The following is a 27,966-nucleotide window of genomic DNA, read 5'->3' as shown; positions in this document are numbered from 1 at the left end:
ATGCAGGCAAACATTAGTCACATTTATCTGTCAAAGCCACATAATTATTCACAAATATCTTAATCCAGTAAATATGTGCTTTCAGCAGGACAATTATAATTTGCCGCCACATTTGGTGGTACAACATCCTATCCATCAACATTTGAGTAAGTATAGCTTTCAGTTTCAGTCTTCATTAAGATCATAGACCCAACATAAATGGATGGGCTACCATCATTAGGAAGAAACGTAAAAAGTGACACGGATAAAAGCTAAAAATGTAAAAGATGCAAATGATGGAAGATTAAAAAATGAGTATCTCTAAAAATAATTATAAAGTGTGCAAAATAATAAGCTAAATTTTTATGAGACTAAGATAACAATTATTTTGTTACAAAAATGAGATGAGAGCATTAGTAAGGTAGAGGGAAGCATGTATGTATATAATAGGAGACACTATGCAAGTAGTTCTCGACTTACAAGAGGTCATTTAATGACCATTCAGTTACTGTATAACAGTGCTGAAAAAAGTGACTTAAGTTATGACCGGTTTTCACACTTATGACCATTGCAGCATCCACATGGTCACGTGATCAAAATTTGGATGCTTGGCAACTGACTCATATTTATGACGGCTGCAGTGTCCCAGGATCATGTGATCCTCTTTTGCAACCTTCTGACAAGCAAAGTCAATGGGGAAACCAGATTCAGTTAACAACCTAGGTTCCTAATTTAACAACTGCAGGGTTGTTACCAACTGTGGCAAGAAATGTGGAAAAATTCACTTAACAATTGTTTCACTTAGCAATGGAAAATTTGGGCTCAATTGTAGTAGTAAGTCAAGGACTACCTGTATCTAATATGGCAAAGTAGGTAAGACATTGAGTCTACTTCAGGGGTGTCAAACTCAATTTCATTGAGGGCCGCAACAGGGTTGTTTGACCTTGGGGGCCTGGGGTGGGCGTGGCCATCATGACCTCACTTGTCGGGGGCACCTGTGGTGGCCCAAGTGCTCTGCCAGCGAAAATGGGCTTCTGGGCCGTTTTCAGCCACGACAGCTTCCTGCAGTCCTCCGCCAGTAAAAATGGAGCTGGGGGCGCGCATGCACACACACCCTGAGCTTTGTTTTCGCTGGCAGAGGGCTGGAAGCCGTCGCAGCCAAAAATGGAACCTGGGACAGCTGCGGGCGATCCTCCCGAGCTCCATTTTCACTGGCAGAGGCACCACAGGCTAGACATTTGCTGTTTCCAGGGTGGCCCCTTGGGCCAGATCTAAGCACCCGGCAGGCCGGATTGAGTTTTAAATATTGAGTATCAAACGCAAGTGAATATCCCATTGATTTTGGGTATTGAATGTCCAAAACTTGATTTTTATCCTGCCTTTATTATTGTTTATAAATATATCCAGGCAGCAAACATACCGATTACCCCTTAAAAACCAAATTAAAAATACAACTAAACTTAACCCTGAATTTGAGAAGTATTCATTTCTCTCTCGCCTAACATTTAGTTTTCCCTCTTCTAACATTCCAGTTTTGCTATACATTTTTGTGATTCTTTAAAAGGACTAAAATAAAAACTGTTAATTTTAATAGTCAGGGTAGTGTGTTTCTCTGGAGCAACAGCAGCTTCTATCGTACTTTGGAAGCAACAAGCAGTCTATTAATCATTCACCGAGGATCACTAGCATGTGTATTACATAGCAGTTTACAAAGCCATTGACTGTATAATTCATTATTGCCATCCCCAAGTGAACTTTATCACTGCCACAGAGTAAGTTTAACGTACTATTGTTTCATATTTCTTTCTTTATAACAATATAACTTCCCAAATATAAGATTTACTAAGCATATTAAACTCCGCAAGTCTGACAAATCTGACATCAATTGTTGGCATCTGTGTGGGCTGCTTTGCAGGCGGGTTTTACAGATAAGACAGACTATATTTATCTTTCTAGTAATCCTTTATTTACAAAATTTACACGTTAAGTAGGCATTACATATAGGCACAGAAGCAAGCATGCAGCCAGGGCTAATTTTAAAAACGAACCCCAAAATGGTAAATCAATTCTTTCATCAACCTAAATCTAGAAACTAGTTATGTTCTGCTTGTCTTGGGTGTATTATCCTGATCTGCTTCTCTACAGACTGACATCAACCAAAATACCATTGTTCACAGGTCCTATGGAAGCACAGAACACTTTTTCCCTTCACTCTTAAAAACAGATGTTGTCTATACCTGATCACAAAATGTGCACACAGCAATGTATGCTTTTCTCGTATATACGTAAAGAAGTATTATTTTAATAAGCACGCATAAATCCTCTTGATAAAAATGGTGTGGCTTGAAAATCAAAAGTAGGAGCAACGTCCAGTCTCCCAGCACATTTTAGAGGAATGGCAGTAACAGTTCAATTTGAAATTAATGTTCACACATAGCTGTATGTATATAAAAATATACCTGAAAACAAAAATGGGCTTTAGCTTTAAAGAACTGATCGATAATGTCTTGCTCTAAAATAAGATTAATTATCCAAAGGCTTTGTATTAAGCTTTCTTCTTTTCAATGTATCCAACTGCCCATTGCTAGTTGATTCAAAGCTGAAATAAAGTTGTAAAAGCATCGTTTTTGTTAATGCTGAGAGTCAGTCAAAAATCAGAGCTGGATTATGCCTGTGGGTTTCTATGCTTTCAATTTTACTGAACTCATTGAAAACAGAGGGCAAATCACTCTTCTCATATCCATCTGCCATTTTATTCTTAGTCTGAGAGTCAAGATAAGAATGTCGGAAGGAAATTGGTTTTTTAACCTAGAGAAACCCATCCTGTTTGGGAACTCATGCACTCTCATTCATATTTGTTAAAGTTAGTATGGGTACTTAAATAAATTTGGTAACTTGGATATAGTCAAAAGGTTTATGCATTCTAGTTCAATCTTAACTATAATTATGTTCAAGTTGAAACATAATTTTTCTCAGGGCAGTCATCCGATGACAGGTGATTTTTTTTCAAACAAAATATTATGAGTAGGAATCAAAGTGGCACGGAACAATGTACAAGAAGTTTAAATATTTGTTTATGCCTCTTAAAAAAACATCTCCACAGCAAACTGATTTCAAAGTTAAGAGTTATTTCAAAACCAGTTTGTGGTAAAACATTTTTTTTAAAGTGTGTGCCATTTTTTTCTCCTGCCAAATACTGATATGTAGTTTAATGGCACTGCTAATTTTAAGAATGTCTCCAATCAGAAAAGCTGATGAGCTGTTGTACAAAGCAGCCAGAGTATTGAGTTCCAACCATTTAAATTGCTTTGATCCAACTTGAAATATACAGACCAAGTTATACTTAATGCCTGATTTTTAAAAAAAAAAAAGGAGGGAAGGGGTTTAGTTTATCCGATACTAAATAACCCCCTAAGCCTGGAAAGAATGCTAAGCACAACATTCAGAAGACTAAAATAGTATCTCAAATAATTTGTATTTTCCTATACCAGGCACCAACTTATTCTCCTATCCACCTTTATAATCACTGCAGCGTAAAGTAACAGGAAAATTAGTTTATTCATATTTTAATGCACTTCAAGTTTTGAAACAGGGAAGATATAAAACTGGAAAACTACTTTGTAGGGTCCATGCATTTAGTTTAAATTTTCAATTTAAGGAACAGATGAATCAAGTCATATAAATGTGCGTGCGTGTGCACGCACACATACATGGATACACACACGGGATGTTCCTAGAGAATCTGAAAAGCAAATGGCTCAATTAATAGGCTACTAATATAGCTATTTATATTCTGGTCTTTGCCCCCTATAAAGTAGCAATGGAATTGATCAAAACTTAGCTGATCTTATCTATTAAATCAATAAGACTGTTCAAGATTACTCATTCAAGTGACTTTAAGTGCAACTTAGTGTAATTACAAATTTCTGTTCATTTTAGGTCACATAAAGAGCATGTCATCAATTTCCCCAGAAGACACTCCAAGTTTATACCTATTCTGTGAAATTCCTAATTAGTCTATTCTTTTGGATTAAACCCACTTTTAACTTCAACATCACACATCAAATGGTAATATTCTATGCATACCACCAAGTATAAAGATGTTTTTGAACCACAGTGCATATTTCAGGTAACTCAAATGTTCTATTTGAAGCAATTCATATCTCAGAAAATGCAATCAAAGTGTAAACTTCTAAATAATAATACATTGAATCTTAATTCTTTTGTGGTTGTTTTAAACTGCAGGATATACATAAAATAATACATAACTTGTATTTTTGTCTTGGTTGCTTTTGAGTAATACAGAAAGGATAATGATATACTAGCAGCATCCCCCACCACACCACCTTTTTTAATAAACCATTACAAATTTAAATAGTTTGACCTCAAACCTACTGCCACAGTGTGATACAAAACATTCCATGCATAGGGTTTTGATGACCTGGTTGAACATTCTCAGCATCCTCTCCAATTAGCAGCCTCCTCTTATATATCCCAAAGCTTGCTACAGCTTCACCAAAGTTCTGGTGAAGATTGAGAGGAGTTAGAAAGTAGATAAAAGAATTTGTCCTGACAGAACCTGCTTGGTGTCAGACAAAAAAGATTGGCTGTAACACATGGAACTCAAACAGGTCCAAAGTGGCTCAAATCACATACTGCCACTTAAGGAGTACTATGGACAGAATTAATGATATTAATCAATTTGCTCAACAGATTTTAATCAAGCTTAACATGAGGTATAATTACATAAAACATATAGTTCACATATAGGAACATTTTTGCACTTCTGAAACGCATCCCAGTCGGTTTCAATACTAGACAGTCAGTACCTGTACCACTGATTTTTTTTTTCTGATTTGTGGAAATAATAAAGTCAGCATATCAATTTAGTGAGTTAGATTTGAATAATAAAAAATAAAAGTTAAAATTCTTTCCTTGTATTTGATCTCCGCACATTATTTCTTGATAAAAGAAAGGCCAACCACAGTATTTAAATGTCAGTTCAAAGAAATCATCAAAGGAAGTCAAGGCTTAACTTCCAATTGTTTTCTCTTGTTTGAAATCTCTTAGGTAGCAAAAGAAAAAGTCATCTTGTTTTTATAAATATACAGGAGCCAATAATTCACAGCCAAGTCGCCAGTTCTCTTTTGTACAATGTCTGTGTAGAGTTAGAATCATCTGATTTTAAGTCTTGACATCATCCATTCAAGTCCTTGGCATAATCTGTAAAAAAAAATTAAACAAAAATATAACTTCATTAATACAGATCATTTGTGACGAACTTCAAATCACAGCTATGTTTCTTTTAGATATACTAGGGCTCCCATTCTCAGAACTTTACAAAATATATGGAAATCATATAAATTTCACTGAAGTAACGTGCTGTAGCTCGTGACACTTTTCATTTTGAAATTCAGGGACAGATCTGAGTTCTTGTTTCTGGTAGGGAAAATGTGGTTTAACCACCTCCAAAAGAAAACAATGTCACACTGAAGTTTCAGCCCCAGTTGTGGTTGGCGGTGGGGCAGGATTTTTCTTCCTCCGATTTAAAGGGGAAATCTGAAATTGACCAATCAGTCCTCCTAACGAGCTAGTTACAGAAACAGAGATTTCTCTGATGGGAGAAAAGGGGACGAGGGGTCTTTCATCAAGTTCGTAGCTGTGATGCAGTCTAAATTTAGGGCCACTAGAATCGACCTTATTTATTTCTAATGCAATTTTTGGATTATATTCTTCAATTAGAGAGAGACTTTCTTCAGATACAAGTATTTTTCTTTGGTGATTTTCATTAATTCTGGGATTGTACCGTAATATGTAGAAACGACTGAGAATTTGACTGATTTTTTGCTTGCCTCGCAAAAAGCTGAGAACTGAAGACATTAAAATATTTAAGTGGAAAGAAATAACGTCTCTTTTTTAAAGAGAGAATAGAAACAAACTCTTGTTGTGGGGAAGCTGACTTGTTTACATTATCAAATGTAAACCTAAACTTTGAAGGTCAATCACCATAGCACAATATGATTACTCTAAAGGAAGTATTTGATTTATGGACCTGTGAAGTGCTTGAACTTTTTAATTCTTTACTAGAACCAGAAGTTACTACCAGTGATCAGCAAATCCCTCTGGAGAAAACTGAGGTGAATTTATTGGATTTACAAAGGCAATGGATGATCATTCAAAAACTGAAAATCTCACTGTAGGTTACCTTTTCAAATTGAAATGCAAGAAATTTAATTGTAGTTACTTCATGGAAGCTACAGATTATAAGAATTTTGAGATAATTTTTGGACATTTTGTGAGAAACAGAAACAATTTGGATTTGAGGATTTGAGGATTAGAGTTATGTGGGATTATAGAAGTTATGTAGATGATTGTTAATTTTAAAGTAAGAATTGGATATATTTTTTATCTATATGTGGAACAAAGAAAGTCAGAAACCACTCTTCTTTTTTTTACCGTTTTCCTTTCCACGTTTATCTTGCTTTCTCTCAGATTTTTTTTCTTGATTCTTTACTTTTTATTCATTTTTCATAATTATATAAATTATAATTTTATTTATAATTAAATAATTATATAAATAAATAATTATAATTTTTATATAAATTATAATTTATATAAATAGCCTGGCTAGATGGCTCAGTGGCTAAGACACTGAGCTTATCGATCAGAAAAGTCAGCAAATCAGAAAAGGCAATTCAAATCCCTAACACAGGTCTCCTGCGTGAGCAGGGGGTTGGACTAGATAACTGTAACAATTTAATAAAATCGTATTTTTTTAAAAAAAATCAAGTAGCAGGTTTATATCAAGGAGCACTATCAAACTGAATCTATGATTATGTAGGTAATACTGGTGGAAAACTAATTACTCGGGTATTTTTTAATTAATTTTATGTCAATTCCGAAAGAACTAGTTCATTGTAAGCATCTCAAAAATAAACTTTCTAAAGCAGGGATTTGGAATATTTCATCAAATAAGCTACAAAGATGAAGCAATAGATATAATATTTATTTTTATTTATTTATCAAATGTATGTAGCCTCCCATCTCACCAGAAATTACTCAAGGAAATATATAATAAATAAAATAATATGAAAACAGTTGTTACAATAAAAATGATAAATAATGAAATGCACATTATTAAAAATTAAAATATTAAAAATAGAGTATACATATACTATGGCAGAGGTTTTATTATATTTTATTGTAATATTTTCTATTGATCATATTATAATACCTTATTGTATTTATTATTAAACTTTAAATCATGGATAAATAAAACTAAGGTAGAATTTTTTTTCCTTCTCTCTCTTCATCTTTTTTCCTCAAAGTTTTAAGGTTTAAAGAGTATTTTAATTGTGTATGGGCTTTTTTAGTGTATTTAGGCATTCTGATATTTTCCCCCTATAAATTTTTTATAAAAAATATTAAATAAAAATTAAAACCCGAAATATTTTCTTGGTATTACTTAGGTAACCTCTCAAGACTATATGGCAGTTAGAAGGAGCAACATTCTTAGACAGTCAGAGATACACATCGTGATCAGACTACTATATTCCATTCTCCTCAAAGCCATCCTTGAAGAGCATTTGGAATGTCAATTGCTAAAATTATGATGGCTAAGACTGCTAATGAACACATAGTAACAAGTTCAAACTCATAACCATACTGAAAAATGGGTATGTTGCCAACTGCATTCTATACTCAATTTAGTAATTACCTTAAAGCCTGAGCGTAACCAAAGTTCTTTGGTTTTGCTAATTAAAACCAAGATCCTGAAATCCTTCATGGCTAATATAATCTTAGTTTTCCTTGGCAGCTCCCACAATTTACCTACTGCAGACCATAAAACCTTGGAAGCTCCCAATGCTCATCTTTTAAAACTGAAATTTAAACATTTCTGTCAAAGAAAAAACATACCAACCATTATGTATTTGGTGCTATCACACCGACGTATTTACAGAATCCTTGCTGCTCTCTAAATTTGGTTGTTTTGTTTGCAGATACTTCATTATTCCAGTAGGTAATATCAACACTATTAGTCAGTGTGAGGTGTGCTCCTTGTGTATATACAATAGCTTGTTCTGCCAGCATTGGTGGGGGTGTGGTTTCCTCCTCTTCCTTTTTTGGGCAGTGGAGAGCATTTGCACTCATTGGCAAATTAGAAATGTTAAGTCTATCAAAAAACAACCCACACTTACAAAGTGCTTCATTGCAAAAGTAATCACCCAACCTTCCAGAAGAAGAACTTTGGAAGAACATTACTTACAGCAGGTGTGTTAAACTGGTGGCCCACGGGCCGGATGCATCAAGTGCAAACCACACTTACCCCAGCTCCGCAAAGGCAAAAAAATGTCACAATACGCCATGATACGTCACGTGACACGATCGAGTTTGACACCCATGACTTAGATGAACACAAATTCACTACAGCAATCAGAACTCCAGAAAAAAGAAAGATTGCCTAGACAACAGCTTCCAACTCACATAACTTTACAAAAATGCTTGACCATTCAATCCACTATAGCACAACCAAAAGAAGTTACAAAAAGGGTAACACTATCATAAACATCTCAGAAACAACCAACAGACTACTGTGTTTCCCCGAAAATAAGACCCTGTCTTATATTTTTTTGAACCGTGAAATAAGCGCTTGGCCTTATTGCCATGCGCTCAAAAGCCTGATTGGGCTTATTATCAGGGGATATCTTATTTTGGGGGAAACAGGGTATTACAACCACATGATATCACCATAGCATGCCAACCATCTAAAGCCTTCTAAATTATCTTAGGCAACCCAAAAGATCTAATAACCCATGAAAAAAAAACAGTGTCATCTACAGCATATAATGTAAATACATCCACTATATAGGAGAGACAGGCAAAAGACTGGCAGAGCACATCCATGAACACCAAGCTGTAGTCAGAAAAAACGATGAAAATTGTTACTCTCACAACACAGACAGATTTAACCATAGTTTCAGCTGGGAAACTGTGAGTAATTTAGACAAAATTGCCAAATCCAAAAACACCAGAGAATTCCTAAAAACTGGGCACTCAGATAAATCAGTTGTCAATAAACACAGAAATAAACTATATTTATACATCATTCAAAAGAAGGAACTAAAAATATCTAGAGAAGTAGAAATTAACCTCACATAAAAATTCAAGCAGAAAAACAATATCCTAATCAAGGAACTACAAAGGGGAAAACCTCACTTCCACCAACACTGCAAGGGCAAGCTACTATATATAAGCAGAACAAACCCCACACTCACTAGCACTGATGATGTTACTTAGATGAGTAATGAAATCTCTGCAAACAAATACAAATAGTCCTTAACTTATGACCACAATTGAGCCCAAAATTTCTGCTGCTAAGCAAGGCAGTTGTTAAGTGACTTTTACCCCATTTTGCAACATTTTTTTGCCATAGTTGCTAAATCTCTGCAGTTAAATGAATCATGTGATCATTAAGTGTATCTGGCTTCTCATGCTGATTTTTTGGAAGCCAGCTAGGTAGGTTACAAATAATGTTCACAGGATCCTGGGACAGTGCAACTGTCATAAATACATGCCAGTTGCCAAGTGCCTGAATTTTGATCACGTGACCATGGGGATGCTGCAACGATTGTGTGAAAACTGGTTATAAGTCACTTTTTTCAGTGCCCTCATAGCTTCAAACATTCACTAAACAAATGGTTTTAAATTAAGGACTCCCTGTAACCAAGTTAAGATAGCACCAAGGACTCCATAGTTGAACCGAGCTAAATATATTCTCTTCTATTGACATACTTATATTTGCAGAGCTTGGCATGATCTCATTACTTTATGTATTAGATCTTTACTTAAAAAAGTATTCACAAACAAAATACTTCTTACCCTTCGCCAGTAAGAGCGCAGCATGCCTGGATGTGCCACTGGTGATCTTTAATAGATGTTAGTTTCAGGAATTGAGAAATTTCAGCTACCGTCATGCAGTTTTTAACATCCTGTTTGTTAGCAAAGATGAGCAAGCCTGCTTTTCTCAAGTCCTACAGTAAAATATATATATTCTCCATTTTATTTTTTTCCTGTTATACCACTAAACTATTATATTTGTTGTTGTATTTAACACTTAAGATTTAAATTAGCACTGATTTTAAAATACAGTAAACCAACACAAATTCTATGCAAAATCACACCAGAGCAGCCCCATGTCAAACAATCAGAATTCAACTAAAAGGTCACGTCCAGCAATTCTAAGAAATATTTACATTTAAACCTGAATGAATTTCTAAGATGATAATGAACCATAGCTATGGAATATTGTCAAACATCTCTCTGTATATCCACACTTTTATACAATGAAGGGATATCACTGTTTAGAGAATGTTGGTTCACAATTAGAAAATATTGTGATGTATGCAAAACCTAAATACTAATTACTTCTTAGAACAAAGGACCCACTGTTGGTATTAAATTATTTCATATTAAATTTGGGGGAAGAGGAATATTGGTTTTGCTGTCTATACAGCTGTTGGTTTGCAAGTATGTGGATATGTGGATGGACAGACTTCTTACCTTCAGTGCCTGATTTCCTAACCAAATGTATTTATTTATTTATTTATTAATCAAATTTCTAGACCGCCCTTCTCCCGAAGGACTCAGGGCGGTGTACAGCCATATTAAAATACATAGATAGACAATGAATTTAAAATAATTTTAAAATGAAATATTTAGCCGGCCAATTGAACTAAAAATAATAAAACCAATTAAAATCAGTATAAAGTTTAAAATTTAAAATTTAAAAGCTAAAAAATCTAATCCAGTCCTGCGCACCTGAATACGTGTGTTTTAAGTTCACGACGGAAGGTTCTAAGGTCCGAGAGTTGGCGAAGTCCTGGGGGGAGCTCGTTCCAGAGGGCGGGAGCCCCCGCAGAGAAGGCCCTTCCCCTGGGTGTCGCCAGACGACACTGCCTAGCTGACGGCACCCTGAGGAGTCCCTCTCTGTGAGAGCGCACGGGTCGGTGAGAGGTATTCGGTAGCAGAAGGCGGTCCCGTAAATAGCCCGGCCCTATGCCATGGATGTGCATATATATTCCCCACCTACATTTAAAATCTGCAAATAGATAGCAAATCTGGCATCTACCTTGAATTTAATTTCCATAATACAGTATTTAAAATATGAGCATTTAAAAAGAATGCTTTGATTTTTGATCCATTATCAAAAATTGTAATGCTTATAAAAACTTCCTTTCTTTCAACATAATAATAAATAAATGAAAGAGAATCATTTGACTTTTTATATGGCATTTTTAGCTTAATATCCTAACATATCCTAATGTGTAGGTGCTATCAAATAAATCCAATTATTTATACCATATATCACCTCTGCTACCATCTCCCAGAATACACTTACTTCACACAGACTATGCTGCTGCTGATGGTAGTTTTAATAACAAAAAGTATCATACTTTTAATTTCTCTTTAAGAAATTTGAGGCTAATGTTATTTTGGAAAACATACATACTAAATTTCTATAACTACATTTTATTATTTCCCTAACTAACATGCAAAATCTTTTTTTAGTTTGTAGTGAAAAAGTCAGACATAATGCATACTGTATTATTCTAAAAATTGTTATTAAATCTAGAAGTTCCCCAATCTGGGGATGGAAACATTTTTTTAATATCATTCTGGAGGTGATTACCAAGATGGAAGTACAATCAGAAACCAGTCACAAAATTTAAGCATCAATTTAGAAATTGTTTCTGCTTCAGTCTAATTTTTAAAAAAGTACTTACCTCGTGTGCTAATATTTTATACAATTCTTCTTTAGTTACGGAAATTCTTTCTCTGTCTGTGCTATCCACAACAACTATCACAAACTGTAAGAATCAGAGATATTTGTAAATTAAGAATGTCCATACATATCTTGAATCATACATTAGAGAAAGACTGAAGCTGCTTCCATAAAAGAATCCCTTTAAAAACATTATCAATTAAGACAATTGCAATATTGCAAGAATTGATAATTGGAAGACTAAATGAAACTGCCCAATCCAATAACGTGTTCTGTGTAATTTTCCGAAGTGTGTATCCAATAGGCAATCCCATATTTTTGGCAGCTGAATTGATTAGCAGTATTCTATTAAATATTAGAATACCATAACTACTGATCCAAATGCCCAATATAAAAAACATTCTCAGAAAACTATTGATTATTCGCAACCATGTTTTTAAGTAACACCTAAGTTGTTAGTGTTTTGTTTTTAACCCAGTAAAAGATACATGTATTTTTTCTGGCAGTACCTTAATTTGTATTTCTGAATTCATCTTTTTGTTTGAGGTAGTCTTTAGTTCACACTGATCCCAAAGACAATGCTGCTATGAATCTGTTGCCTTCTTCACCTCAACAGCTCCAGTCAGCCTAGCCAACCAGTGAGGAATGTTTAGCTCTCTTCATAATGATCCTACACTAAGGTTTCAGGACATAATCTTTCCTGCACTATTTGAAAGATACTATACAGTTCTTCAATTGGGTAAAGCTTATAAATAGCAGAGATAATTTCATAGCAGCCTCACTTCATGGAAGGTCAGGTGTCATAGTTATCTATGTCTGTGACAATATAGTTCTAATGTATATGTTCCCCAAGGGTTTTCAAGAATTATAAACCAAATGAATTACAGATTCATATCTTGAAAAAAGATGAAAACCATCCTGCTCCTCCACATGCATGCTCATAGGCACACATGTACACATACATCCTATTCTCATGTACCCAGGTTGTTGGTTCTGTCTCAAAATCTGCCCTATCATTTAACAGAAAAGTGAATTCTGATTTTGATTATTGAGCTGATCTCAAAGCAAGCACTTTCCCTCCAAAATATATTTTAAATGAGGTATATAAATTTCTTGGAAAAAAGGTGATTGTTAATTCTAAAAATAGGCCCTTTTAATAGGTACTTTAAATTAATAGGCTAATTTAAGTAAATGTTACTCTGTTTCATTTTAAAATCAACAAAGCAAATTATTGATTCATATCTTAAAAGTTTTATATGAAATGACCCACAGCAATGTTTTAGACCCATCATATCTGGAGTAAAAATATCCAAACAACCATTACAAGGCAGCAAAGAAACTTTCCAAAGGTTGTCTGGATTGCTGTACTTTTTTTTTTCTTTTTTTGAATTTATATCCTGCCCTTCTCCGAAGACTCAGGGCGGCTTACACAGTGTTAAGCAATAGTCTTCATCCATTTGTATATTATATACAAAGTCAACTTATTGCCCCCAACAATCTGGGTCCTCATTTTACCTACCTTATAAAGGATGGAAGGCTGAGTCAACCCTGGGCCTGGTGGGACTAGAACCTGCAGTAATTGCAAGCAGCTGCTGTTAATAACAGACTGTCTTACCAGTCTGAGCCACCACCACATATACTTCAGATATGTACCCCAGAAAAATTTCCCTATAGGGATTATGCTCTTACCTCAGTATTTGTATAATATGTGTTCCATGATGATCGAAGAGATTCTTGGCCTCCAATATCCCACATAAGAAAACGAGTATTATTAACTACAATCTCTTCCACATTGCTACCTATTGTTGGAGAAGTATGCACTACTTCATTCATAGAACTGTAAAAGAAAAAAAAAAACATTTAATTTTCTTTTCTATGGTGATAGTAATCTAAATTATAAAAATACACTTACATTTATTTCTGAAATATTTGTAATATAATCCTATATATTTCAATAGAATTAAATTCTAAGAAGCTGAGCATCAAATTTATTTTTTTATTCCTTTGGTACAATCATATTTTTTTTCAAGTCTTAAAAATAAGAATGTTTCATTCTACTCTAAATTAATAAAAATAATTATATTGCCAAATATGATTATGTGCAAAACTCAAAATTTTATTTATTTATTTTATTATTTTAATTTATATACCTCCCTTCTCTCGAAGGACTCAGGGCGGTTTACAGCCAAGTAAAACAAGGAATCACAAAAATTAAAAACATTTTTTTAAAAAACTAATTCAATTTGGCTAAGAAGCTAAAAATTTTAGTAAAAACCCCTATTAAAACTATATTAGGCCAGCCCTGCGCGATGAAATAAAAATGTCTTTAACTCTCATCGGAAGGTCCGGAGGTCAGGGAGTTGACGTATCCCTGGGGGCAGCTCGTTCCAGAGGGCAGGAGCCCCCCCAGAGAAGGCCCTCCCCCTGGGGGTTGCCAGTCGACATTGTCTGACTGACGGCACCCTGAGGAGACCCTCCCTATGGGAGCGCAACAGGTCGATGGGAGGCAATTGGTAACAGCAGGCAGTCCCGTAAATAACCCGGTTCTATGCCATGGAGCGCTTTAAAGGTGGTAACCAACACCTTGAATTGCACCCGGAAGACCACCGGAACCCAGTGCAGCTTGCGCAGGAGAGGTGTTACATGGGAGCCTCGAGTTGCTCCCTCTATTACCCACACAGCCGCATTCTGGACCATTTGGAGCCTCCGGGTGGTCTTCAAGGGGAGCCCCATGTAGAGAGCGTTGCAGTAGTCCAGGCGGGAAGTGACGAGGGCATGAGTGACCATGCATAGAGAATCCCGGTCCAAGAAGGGACGCAACTGCCGTATCAGGCGAACCTGATAAAAAGCCCCCCTGTCATATGCTCTTCTAAAGACAGCCGTACATCCAGGAGGACGCCAAGATTGCAAACCCTCTCCATGGGGGCCAATGACTCGCCCCCAATAGTCAGCGATGGAGTCAGCTGGCTGTACTGGGATGCCGGTATCCACAGCCACTCAGTCTTGGAAGGGTTGAGTCGAAGCCTGTTTTTCCCCATCCAGACCCGCAATTTTCTGCTGGGGAACACTGCACACTTGAGGGATGCTGAAATTTTCAGTCTTTTTCCTATTTATCTGAAGAAATATTTTCTTATTTTCTTTATAATTTTAATATGTAAAGCCTCGTTTAGGGTTTATATTGTAATTTTAATCTTTCCTACCTTGAACTTATAAGAAATCATGAGGTTCTAGTGGGGGCAGCAAAAGGTCTGAAACAATGATCGAGTTAACTCATTATTTTAGAGAACCTGGGCATATACTGTAATCAATAGATTTTAGCAATAAGGAGACTACTGCAAGATATGTGTATAGAACGCCTTTTCTGAGATATTAAAATGAACTTTGCACAGCAATACAAATTTAGGCCACTGTTTAATTACAAAATGTCACCATAGGACACTACAATACTGTTCACAATTCTTTATAAAGACATACTAAGATGTAGTATGTCTTTATAAAGATGTAATGAAACTGCAGTATCAAAATAAAATGGTATGTCATGGAGAAACATTTGTATTATCATAAATGTGCATAATTCTGGTTGCCACATTTGAACCAAGGCAGTGAAATAAAAGGGCAACTTTTCTAAGCCCCAAATCCTGTTCGTGAGAACAAAAACTCTGATAACAGAGAATATATAGCAAAAAACATTGTTATTCTGTTATTATATTTTGAAGGGAAGCAGTCTAATAGGGCAGAGAACAATACTGCCAGAAGTCCAAAAAAAATGAACATATTAAAATTTGCTGATGTCCAGTAAAACATAAATAATAGGATGGCAGTATAAAAATTATGAATATGAATAGACAGAAATGGAAAGGTACTTTTATCCAAAATCCTGATGTATTTAAAGAAACTGGACAATAGTATGTTCAACAAAATTTTCTCTCTCAACCCCTCACAGGGTTGTTTTGTGGGGAAATAAGACGAGGAAGGTGTGTTGGATATGTTCACTGGCTTGAGTTATTTGTAAAAACAATAAAGGTGGGATATAAATACAAATATGCATACATACATACCGTATTTTTTGCTCCATAAGATGCACTTCTTTTCCTCCCAAAAATGGGTGGAAATGTCTGTGCATCTGTCTCCCATATTTGTGGGCAACAGATGCACATCAGCGTTGAATGGCAGCAGCGATCCCAGCCACCTCAAACAGCTGATCAGCAATATCCCGGAAGGACAATCCAACCGCCAATCAGCTGCTCGGAGGCGAAGGCTCCAGCGTTTTCTGGCGGAGGCAGCAGACACAGAGGCGGCAGTCTGTTTGCTGCAAGGACACTAGCAGATGAATACTGCATGGACGCTGGGAGGCAGAGACAGATTTTTTTTTCTGGTTTTCCTCCTCTAAACCTAGGTACATCTTATGGTCAGGAGCCTCTTATGGAGCGAAAAATACAGTACAAAGAAATGGAGATTTCAGCCTATTGCTGTCAAGGGCAGCATTTTAAATCAACAAGGCAATTCAAATCACTTGTTCATGTTACTTCATACTTACAATTGATAAAGAATAGTAGTTTTTCCGGCATTATCAAGCCCAACTATTATCACTTTGTGCTCTGCAATGAAAAAAAGAAAAAGAAAAAGAAAAAAGAATGGTTGAGCATATAGTTGTGTTTCATGCCTCACACATCCTTGCCACTGGCAAAACTACCTGGAGCTGATGGGAAATGCAACCCAAAATATCTGGAGGTCACTAGGTTGCCTATTTCTAGTCACACATTCACTGATTCCATAATCACCTATTTCAATTGTTCTTACTGTGAACTGTACAGATAATCCTTGACTTATAACTGTAATGGAGTCTGCCCATTATGGTCATAAGTCATAAAGGTGTTGTCTGAGCTTGGCTGTTTTCTAGCACTGGTGTAACCTAATTTGATAATGATAAGGCCTGCAAGTTCAAAGATCAGCAAGGACCACACACAGACACTACTTACCTCCCTGCAATTATTTCTATCTCCATTCATATAATTCATGAGAATGTGGAACAGAGAATTTTAGTTTGTCATATTACATCACTATCTGTATTAAGACCACCTTGGAAATGTGATCACCTTTTGTGACATACCGTCAAGCAAAGTCAATGGGGAAGCCAGATTCATTTAACATCTGTGTACTAACTTAACAACTGCAGTGATTCACATAACAAATGTGGCAGGAAAAGTCATAAAGTGGGGCAAAACTCACTTAACAAATTTCTCACTTTGCAAAATAAAATTTGAACTCAATTGTGGTTGTAAGTGGAGGACTACTTAAAACAATGTATATACTACTGTACAACAATGCATATACTGCTCAGGTCTCTGGATGTTCTTTGACACAGAAATGATTATTATCTGACAATGAATGCCTGGGGACTTCAGAGTACTAATAAAATATTGAGGTGGGACCACTGTCATTAATACCTGCTCTTTGCCCAATAAATTTTTAAAAAATTTTTTATGTTTCTATAATACTAAAGCTTTTAATAGTAATTATAATAATTTACAGCATTTGTAAACATTATTTTGTACAGAATTCAGAATACCTTGAATATCAGTTTTGTTCTCTAAATGAGACCTAACATACAGTATATAAAACACATTACATAAAATATTAGCATTTTTTTGTTTTCAACTTTATTCTTTTCAAAATATATTCCACACATTGTTATTATGAATTTTAATTTATTTTTTGAAGTTATTCTTCAAATATCAAATCATATTCTGCTATATAAAAACCAGTGTTAGGGTACAAAAATTAGACAAGTAGGCAAATATATAAGTTACAAACCTTGTCAGTGTAATATTATTCAACCAAAATTTAGCACTACAAAAACCCACAGAGTCTTGGATTCCCATACCACATCTGTAGCATTCCCAAAAAGTTTTACAACTTCCTTTTTAATTTTAGATTAAAGCAGTTGGTTGTGACACCAGAATCTGTACAAATTCTATTTATACTATGATTTATGGTACTGTTTGTAACATGGTATTGTTTCCATGTTTTGGAAATTTTCTGGTTTTACTATATGGCATCAAGATTAACCACTATTTCAGATTTGGAAATAACACTAATCTAATAAAGAAATATTCCACACTTGACTGATAAAGATAGTAGTAACAAAGTCTGAGAGTTACTGTAGTACTGAACCATAATTCAATGTGATATTCAGATTAAACGAATAGTAACTCTAACACATAACTAGTTCCTTTACTTTGATTCTTCATAGAAAGTGTTAGGGCAGAAATTCAAATAACATTGTTTTATCTATGGAGCCTCAATTCTCTCCCCACAATGTGAACTGAGAATTCAACCTAAAAAACACATAAAAGTCTTTTCTACCAAGCATACCATTTTTTAGATATTCAGATAAATTTTCTACTGAGATTCCTTTATGGTTAGAATTCTTTAAAACATTAAATTAAAATCAACTACATTGGGGTTTTGTGTTTTTTTTTGCTTTAAAAAGAGCATATAAGAAAAAAATATGTATAATTTTTTAAAAGTGGAAGTATTAACTTCGAATAGGACCCATATTAAAAGTTTTTTGATTATATATATTCCATTCAAACTGAACAATAATTCAAAGGTTAGATTAAATAAGTTTTTAATATATTTGAAACAGAAAATTTTCTCTCACATGTTTCAGTTAACTACTTTCTTCTGACCAATCCATTATAGGCAGAATTATATCAGACAACTACTTTTTCACCAACTGCACAGTGTACACAGACGCAATTCAAATGTAATATTGTTTCCACACATTGGTTTACACTGTGCTTTTTATATGTGAAAGACACTACTGAAGTGGACTGGCCTAGGATGAATTTGTTAGTATAAGTAGTCCTTGATTTACAACAGTTCGTTATTGACCATTCAAAGTTACAACTGCACTAAAAATGACTTATGACCGTTTTTCACACTTACAATTTGTTGTAGAATCTCGAAAGGCATGTGATCAAAATGTGGATACTTGGCAACTGACTCATATTTATGACAATTTTAGTGTCCCAGTCATATGATTTGTTTAACAACTGTGGCAAGAAAGATTGTAAAATGGGGCAAAAATCATTTAACAACTGTCCCACTTAGCAATAGAAATCTTGGCTAAATTGTGGTCGTAGGTCAAAGACCAACTGTTCTTGATCTCCCAAGATTTAACAAGCAACACTTTGCTTCAAATTTTTTATTTTATTTGCATTTATATCCCGCCCTTCTCTGAAGACTCAATAGCAATAGTCTTCATCCATTTGTATATTATACAAAGTCAACTTTTATTGCCCCCAACAATCTGGGTCCTCATTTTACCTACCTTATAAAGGATGGAAGGCTGAGTCAACCTTGGGCCTGGTGGGACTTGAACCTGCAGTAATTGCAAGCAGCTGTGTTAATAACAGACTGTCTTAGCAGTCTGAGCCACCAGAGGCATATAAGTCTATAAATCAGTGAAAGACAGTGTGCACACTACTATGCCATCTTTCCCCATTCCCAACTCAAATCAAGGAGCATTGATTCTCTCCCAACAAGGGCCCCCTTGAAAAAAACACCAACACTTGAATGGTACATAGCTAGAAAAAGCATATTGACCAAATCATTGGACTTTTTTTGTCCTATGCTTGTTTATACGTATGGCCCTTGGTTTCTGAACTTGGGTTAAACAAGAAAAGTCTTTTATGTGGCTAGAATTAGTAGAATTGACTTAATTACTGCTTTTTTCCATATGAAATAATCTTAAATTTTCTCAAACAATTGATGCAAGTGGGCCTTCTCAGGGTGCCGTCGACCAAACAATGTCGGTTGGCGGCCCCCAGGGGGAGAGCCTTCTCTGTGGCGGCACCGGCCCTTTGGAATGAGCTGCCTCCAGGGTTGCGCCAACTCCCCGACCTCCGGACCTTCAAATGTGAACTTAAGACCTTATTATTTTATCAAGCGGGACTGGCCTAATTGAAATTTTAAATGGAAATTTTAAATGAGTTTTATGTCGATCTATGACCGTTTTAGTTTGATTTGGCCTATTGTAATATTTGGTTTTAATTTTGCTTTTAAATTTGTTGTTTGTACTTTGTGTTGGTTTTTAATATGGCTGTAAACTGCCCTGAGTCTTTCGGGAGAAGGGCGGTATAGAAATTAAATTATAAATAAATAAATAAATAAATAAAATGAAAAAGGCCTAAACGTATAGTTTAAGTATTAAATAGATTCTTTAAAAAAATACTAGCTTGCTATTTCCTTATCATTTGTGGTTATCCCTGTCCAAACAAGGATACGTAACTACAGTGATCCTGCCTTACTATTTGTATTATTTAATAATACAGGGGTTGGTTTCTGAAAACAGACAAAATATTTCAACTTGTATAAAATATGGGTATCAGATATTTTTGCCTCGGGCACTGTGATTAGATTTCATTTTATTTCTAAGCCCTATTCATATTCCTACTAGAATTAACTTAAAACTTACTTGGCAGAAAGTAAATGTATCTTATTCTATATGTATCTACCCAAGATAAAGGCTTTCTTTCAAATGTCTTGGGCTTATCTCTCTACATAGCTTTACTGGTGCCCATATTATTACTTTTTGGTACTAGATTAATATTTCTATCTCCACAGACATTTTTATACCCAGATTTTGGCAGTGTTATATTTTTTAGCTTGGTATTAAATGGTAAAGATGTATTAGTGGTATTGTGTTTATTATAATATTTTGGTGAATGCTAGATTCTGTTTTATGCAATACACAATTTTATTTACTTATAGTAATTTTACTGTATTTTGCTTTGAGTTTTATTGTGTTATCTTGGAGAAATTATTAAGAGTCAACACTAATTTGATGACACATAATTGGTAAGTTTAATTTCTCTGTGCTATATGTAAATAATTATTCAATAGTTTTTTATTCTAATAATGGAATCATTATAATGCAGAAGTGCAGATCAGCTGTTATATTACATTTAAAAGCAATTATAGTAGTTACTACTTGACTGCCTACACATGAGTAATAACCAAATAAAGTAATTTTTCTCAAATAATAATTAACTCCTAATGGAAAGAAAGAATGGCAAAGCAATGACACAGTATGCTTAATTAAAGACTAAAGTTAAAATTTTGCAAAAATTTTCTTCTGCGAGATACAAAAATTGGACTATTTCCTTTTAACTCTAAGTGAAACTCAAGGAGTCACTGGTCTTCGTGTGCATGGCAATATAAAGTATTTTATTTGCAGAGATAGTCCTCAACTTACAATCACAATGGAATCTAGAATTTTGATCATACGTCATTGCAGTTGAGACACCACATGACCAGACTCGATTATAAGAGCATTTTTATAATAACCGTAAAGCGAGTCGCCAATTATAAAACTAATCACATGAGCATTAGGCAAATCCATTCTTCCAAATGGGCATTTTTTGCTAGAAACTAGCAAAAATTGTGACAAATAGCAATCAATTGTAAATGTAAGCCAGCTGCCAAGGATCCAAAATGTGGGGGAGCAGCAGTCATAACTTTGAGGACAGGTTGTAAGTTTTGAAAAGTCCATAATTTTGAACGGTCATTAAACTAATTCTATATCAAGGATACTGTATATGTAACAAAATTATCAGAATTTTTCTGTAACTCTGAGAAGCATCAAAATAATGAATGAAATATGTTAGTCTTACAGTTTCAGAACGATGCATATGTTGTCTATGTACCCAATACACACATACAGTGGAACTCCTATTTGTCCAATTCTTCCTTATTAGTTAAGCTCCTACTATAGCATTTCAATTATTGATGGGGCAGAAGCAAGAGAGCTCTATCCTCAGCTCTGAGTTGGTTTCAGGTGGCACCTGCTCAGATAACACAGCTCAAATCCTGCAAGAACCAAACAGTGTTTTTCCCCTTAAGTACATAAAAAATGGAAACAGAAAATAACCAAAATCAACCTCCAGAATTCTGTAGATAAGAGTGTTTCTAAATATTTACCTTTTATCTAATTCTTTTACACCCACCCTCTGAACTATTTCCATGTGTTCAAGCTTAAGTTTTCAAAGGAAATTCTGTATTTGACAAACAAATGTAGCTGGTATTCCTTAACAATTTGTTATACTACACAATTAATTTAATACTATTCCATTATTTTTATACTATTTTACATTTAATAAAGTCTTGATGATACGTTTTTAAAGAATATAACTTCAATACATCAAAACTAAGATTCTGTAACTTTATAGAACTATTTTGTTAAACTACAAACCTGTAGCAAACCCAAATTTGCTACTTTATCATAAGCTTAGTGCCCACCTAAAAAAACCAACTCACATTGGTATGTGATAAAAAACTTTATCACATTCATAAATCTTTCGCCTGACATTCAATCACTACAAATTATTTTGGCGCATTTGAAAAAATATTTAACATAAAGAAAAAAAATACCCTGCTGAATTTGACCACAGGCCTAGTCCAGCAAGATGCATATTAAAAGCACACAAGCAGCAAGCAAGGGTAATACCACCCTCCTCTTAACATTTTAAACAGTTTACAATATATAGTTTTCATTACTGACAGCCTTCTCTCCTACAGATTTGCCTAATCCTCCTCTGGAGTCATTCAAAATAGTGGTCATAACTACATTTTGTGTGCTAGTGAGTTCTAGGTTTAATTATGTAAACTATGAAGGAATTCTCTCACTATAGGTTCATACAAAGCATTAGAGACATGCAATATCTGAAGGATTGATAAATCCACAAAAAAGTGAGTAACCTATGAAGCCAATCATTTATTCAATCGCCACAATACTTAGCATACAAGCTAATTGTTTTTAAACAGAAATTTATCTGTTAACATATTACTGTTGCTGTTCCCCCTCAGCCTCCAGTGAATAAACCACAATTGTGAAATCCAATGTTTCTCTTTTTTTAAGCAGCTAAGAAAGTTCCAAAACAGGATCCCCAACCACTTTCAGTCTTTGCTTTCAAAATTTAAGCCAACATGGGATGCAGATTGGAAAAAGAGGTAAACCATCATTTCAACTATATGCAGTGTTTCCAAGACTATAAGTATATAATCTTAAAAAAGGTAAAAGCAGGGGACCACAAGTGGTTGGCCAAGATGGTAATAACATCATGTCATGTACTGTTACTATACTGCCTTTTCTAAAAGAGTGGAACCTTGATACTTATAGTCATGGGGGACTTCAACTTGCCATCTTCCGGCACATCATTGACAGCAGCTCGGGAGTTCATTGCTTCCATGACGGCCTTGGACCTGGCCCAAGTAGTCGATGGCCCTACTCACACGGGGGGTGGCAGGCTGGACTTGATTTTTATCTCTGGTCAGTGGTTGAAGGATCTGGACTTGAGGGATGTAGTCACTGAACCTTTGTCATGGTCAGATCACTCCCTCCTTCGCCTAGACTTTTTGACTGCTACTCACCGCCACAGGGAGACGGAACCAATACGTTGGTTCCGTCCCAGGCGCCTGATGGACCCGGAGAGGTTCCAGACGGAGCTTGGGCCATTTCCTGAGGGTCTGGCTCACGGCACAGCTGAGGAACTAGTCGCGGCCTGGGAACGGGCCGCGGCTGGGGCTTTAGACCGTGTCGTGCCTTTGAGGCCTCTGACCCGGCGTAGATCCCAACCGGCTCCTTGGTTCTCCGAGGAGCTGAGGGGGATGAAACGCCGGAGAAGACGCCTAGAGAGTTCGTGGAGGTCCAGTCGTTCGGAGGCTGATCGGACACAAGTTAGGTCCTATAATAGGACCTACGCTGTGGCACTGAGGGAAGCGAGACGTTGCTACGTCTCGTCCCTCATTGCGTCGGCAGATAACCACCCAGCCGCCCTGTTTCGGGTGACTCGTTCCCTCCTTCACCAGGGGGAGCGGGATGACCCGTTGCAGGGACGTGCTGAGGAGTTTAACGGTTATCTATACGATAAAATCGTTCAGCTTCGGGACGGTCTGGACCAAAATTGCGGGGATCCAGATGGGGCGTCTGAGGGCGGTCTTGTTGACATTGTTTGGGATGGGTTTGACCCTGTGGCTCCCGAGGACATCGACAGGCTGCTGGGTAGGTTGAATGCCACCACGTGTTTACTGGATCCGTGCCCCTCCTGGTTGGTACTGGCCACTCAGGAGGTGACACGAGGCTGGCTCCAGGCGATTACGAATGCTTCTTTGTTGGAGGGAGTCTTTCCGAGCGCCTTGAAAGAGGCGGTGGTGAGGCCCCTCCTCAAGAAGCCTTCCCTGGACCCGGCTGTTTTAGGTAATTATCGTCCGGTCTCCAACCTTCGCTTTGCGGCGAAGGTTGTAGAGAGTATGGTGGCATGTCAGTTTCCCCGGCACCTGGAGGAAACTGTCTATCTAGACCCGTTCCAGTCCGGTTTCCGGCCCGGATACAGCACGGAGACGGCTTTGGTCGCGTTGGTGGATGATCTCTGGAGGGCCAGGGATAGGGGTTGCTCCTCTGCCCTGGTCCTATTAGACCTCTCAGTGGCTTTTGATACCATCGACCATGGTATCCTGCTGCGCCAGTTGGAGGGATTGGGAGTGGGAGGCACCGTTTATCGGTGGTTCTCTTCCTATCTCTCGATGGGTCGCAGACGGTGTTGACAGGGGGGCAGAGGTCGACCCCGAGGCGCCTCACTTGTGGGGTGCCGCAGGGGTCGATTCTCTCGCCCCTTCTGTTCAACATCTGTATGAAGCCGTTGGGCGAGATCATCAGTGGCTTCGGTGTGAGGTACCAGCTGTACGCTGATGACACTCAGCTGTACTTTTCCACACTGGGCCACCCCAACGAAGCTATCAAAGTGCTGTCCCGGTGTCTGGAGGCCGTACGGGTCTGGATGGGGAGAAACAGGCTCAAGCTCAATCCCTCCAAGACAAAGTGGCTGTGGATGCCGGCATCCTGGTACAGCCAGCTGAGTCCGCGGCTGACTGTTGGGGGCGAGTCATTGGCCCCGATGGAGAGGGTGCGCAACTTGGGCGTCCTCCTGGATGAACGGCTGTCTTTTGAAGATCATTTGACGGCCGTCTCCAGGAGAGCTTTTTACCAGGTTCGCCTGGTGCGCCAGTTGCGCCCCTTTCTAGACCGGGATGCCCTATGCACGGTCACTCACGCCCTCGTGACATCTCGTCTGGATTACTGCAATGCTCTCTACATGGGGCTCCCCTTGAAGGGCATCCGGAGGCTTCAGTTAGTTCAGAATGCGGCTGCGCGGGTGATAGAGGGAGCCCCTCGTGGCTCCCACGTGACACCTCTCCTGCGCAGACTGCACTGGCTACCTGTGGCCTTCCGGGTGCGCTTCAAGGTTTTGGTAACTATCTTTAAAGCGCTCCATGGCATAGGGCCGGGCTACTTACGGGACCGCCTGCTGCTACCGAATACCTCTCACTGACCCGTGCGCTCTCACAGAGAGGGACTCCTCAGGGTGCCGTCTGCTAGACAATGTCGTTTGGCGACACCCAGGGGAAGGGCCTTCTCTGTGGGGGCTCCCACCCTCTGGAACGAACTCCCCCCAGGACTTTGTCAACTTCCAGACCTCCGAACCTTCCGCCGCAAGCTTAAAACATATCTATTCATCTGCGCAGGACTGGACTAGATTTTAAATTTATATTGGTTTTAATGGGTTTTATTATTTATATTGTTCTTTTTTAATTATTTGGCTGTGTAGAATAAGTTTTTTAATTGATATTTTATCTTGTATTTATATGTACCTTTTTATTTGCCTGTGAACCGCCCTGAGTCCCTAGGGAGATAGGGCGGTATACAAATACGATAAATGAAATAAATAAATAAAATAAATAAAATACTCAACTGTTTTGAAACTCATCAAATTTGGTGCATTTGAACATGAACATTTTGTCCTGGTACTCATCATTTGTTTGGTACTCAACTTACAAGCTAGAACTTGACCGTGTTGGCTGTCTTGTGACTCACTACATTATTCCTTATGGGAAAAATGTGTTTGTAGTCATCATGCCTCCCGAAACCAATGAACCTTGGAAGTCTTATCCAACCCCTGCTCAATTAGGAGACCCTATACCATTCCAGACAAGTGAAAGCCCCCAGTGTTGGAGCACCCACAATTTCTGAAGGCAAGTTGTTCCACTGATTAATTGTTCTGTCGGGGAATTTCCCCTTAGTTCTAGGTTGCTTCTCTTCTTGATTAGTTTCCATCCATTGCTTCTTGCCTGCCTTCATCAGATGCTTTGAAGAAGAATTTGAGGGGCTGCCTCTTGTTCGTGGCAGCCCCTCAAATACTGGAATGCTAATATGTCACCCCTAGTCCTTTTTAGACTAGACAAACCCGATTCCAGGAATCATGTCCTTCGTGTTTTAGACTCCAGTCCCCTAATTTATCTTTGTTGCTGTTCTCTACACTCTTTCATTAAAGTCTCGGCTATGAGATTTTTATCTAACTCTACCTCCACCCACCCACCCACCCACCCACCCACAAGTGGTGCTGGGCGTTTCCCAGACGCGTTGCGGCTCCCATAATCCCATCGGCCAACAAGGCCGGGACGCGTCGGGGTAGAAGCCCAAAGCACCCGGGTTGGAGGTGGTTTCCGGGACTAGACGCCGGGAACCGAACCAACCGCGTTCAAAGCGCTTTTCTCCTCCCCCTGACCCCTTGTTTTTTTAACAGGAGTCCCTCTGGCTCCTCCACGGCCAGGTCAGCAGCCCGCCTGCCTGCCTCCCCCCCCACCTGCCACGGCCTTCCTTCTCACCCTGGTGGTTAAACAGCCTCCATATCCGGGTGAAGAGGATTCCCATGCTCAAGCGGCCGAAGCTCAGGCTGCCCCCTCGGCAGCTCCTTGCGCCCCGCAATCTCGGTCTTCGCGCTCTTCCGCCCGGGCCCAGCCCGCGGCGGCTCACTGTCGGGCCCAGAGCCCCGGCAGGGCTCCGTGGCGAGGAGGAAAAGCAGGCAACAGGCAGGTCGCCGCGGACGGAAGGAAGCGGTGCAGGCCCCCCGCCCTCGAGGCTGTCGTCGCCGCCGTCGTGGTCACCCGCAGCAACGCAACCGCGCGCCCCTGGCCGCTCCTCAGGGACATTGCCGCCGGCCTGGCCTCGCCGCAACTTCTTAAGGGCCTCCTTCTTTAGGTTTCGCTTTTCCAGGCCTAGGCGGTCCTAAGGGAGAGGGTAGCTGCCGTAGAAGGAGCCTCGTCGGACACCGTCCAGGAGACAGGGAGAGCGCGCGCCAGGACAATTTTACCGGCCCCGCGGGCGCTCGGCCGCCCGCGCGCCTCCCCTTCTTGTTTTCCCCCGCGCGCCAGCAATCTATGGCTTTTGGGGCTTAAGGGGGAACAGATGGGAGTAAGCATTAGTAGGCGGGGCTATAGAAGGGGGGGAAACGCTCATTGGCGCGCGCCGAGTTCCTCGCTAACTAGATCGACCGAGAAACGCTGCCTCTTCGATTAAGCCCGTCTTGTGTTCCGTCTATGTTGATTGGAGGAGAAGCGTTCGTGGGCGGAGTTTGGTGAGGGGTTCGTTGCATCTGTGTTTGGGGCGACTGGGGAGAAGAGCGAAGCAGGGCTGAGGGATCGAGTGTCGTTGAATAAATAAATAAATAAATAAATAAATAAATAAAGTGGAACTCGATTATTGTCGCCTTGTTTGGCTAACTTGAAAAAAGGAAATGTGGTTTCCTGGGGGGGGGGGGAAGGCAGTTCCTCCGATTTTATCATTTCCTGATCTATTGCTCGTTTCTACGCGCATTGATCTTGACGCCAAGAGAAAAGAGATTTGGAAATGTATGTGCAGTATATAGGGGTCCAGAAATGAATCTGCGCATTTGTATCTAGCTTTAAACCAGGGGTCTCCAATCTTGGCAACTTTAAGCCTGGTGGACTTCAACTCCCAGAATTCCCCAGCCAGCTTTGAAGTCCACCAGGCTTAAAGTTGCCAAGGTTGGAGACCCCTGCTCTAAACTGACAGATCCGTGTATACCTTGTTCGATATACACGTTTTATTTATTCATTTGCTAATTTTTTTTTGCTCGGAAGATAATATTCATTGGGTTTATTTTGTTACTTCAGTTTCTTTTCCCATTTTTCCTTAGATCCTACATTGTGACTTGATATCCTCCACCTTGATATGCTACTCTTTCCTTCTCCAGGTTTAGCATCTGCAATTCATGGAAAGTGTCCTGACTGACTGGATTATAATTATTAATAATTTGTTTCCTATTATGTAGTTGATTTGATTC

At 38.2% G+C, this 27,966-nt stretch overlaps 1 protein-coding gene across 3 annotated transcripts; it reads right to left on the bottom strand.

Moving 5' to 3' along the window:
* Nucleotides 1-1,922: 1,922 nt before the first annotated feature.
* ARL5A (ADP ribosylation factor like GTPase 5A) lies at nt 1,923-27,113 on the bottom strand. Of its 3 annotated transcripts, XM_058192765.1 has the most exons (8): nt 26,489-27,113; nt 16,299-16,359; nt 15,820-16,180; nt 13,451-13,598; nt 11,763-11,846; nt 9,859-10,010; nt 7,901-8,152; nt 1,923-5,202 (listed from the first exon to the last, which is right to left on the bottom strand). In XM_058192765.1, exons 3-7 carry the CDS (start codon nt 15,882-15,884, stop codon nt 7,903-7,905), a joined length of 699 nt encoding a protein of 232 aa, XP_058048748.1. In that variant the 5' UTR covers nt 15,885-16,180; nt 16,299-16,359; nt 26,489-27,113; the 3' UTR covers nt 1,923-5,202; nt 7,901-7,902. The 3 variants fall into 3 exon arrangements, with proteins under 3 accessions (XP_058048748.1, XP_058048738.1, XP_058048758.1); XM_058192755.1 differs by lacking the exon at nt 15,820-16,180 and having other exon boundaries at nt 26,489-27,101; XM_058192775.1 differs by lacking the exons at nt 7,901-8,152; nt 15,820-16,180 and having other exon boundaries at nt 3,343-5,202; nt 26,489-27,088.
* Nucleotides 27,114-27,966: the final 853 nt, after the last annotated feature.

Source organism: Ahaetulla prasina, chromosome 1 (genome assembly GCF_028640845.1).
Source record: "Ahaetulla prasina isolate Xishuangbanna chromosome 1, ASM2864084v1, whole genome shotgun sequence".
Taxonomy (NCBI): domain Eukaryota; kingdom Metazoa; phylum Chordata; class Lepidosauria; order Squamata; family Colubridae; genus Ahaetulla; species Ahaetulla prasina.
The sequence above is the reverse complement of the archived record's forward strand: the minus strand, read 5'-3'. Positions and strand labels throughout refer to the sequence as shown.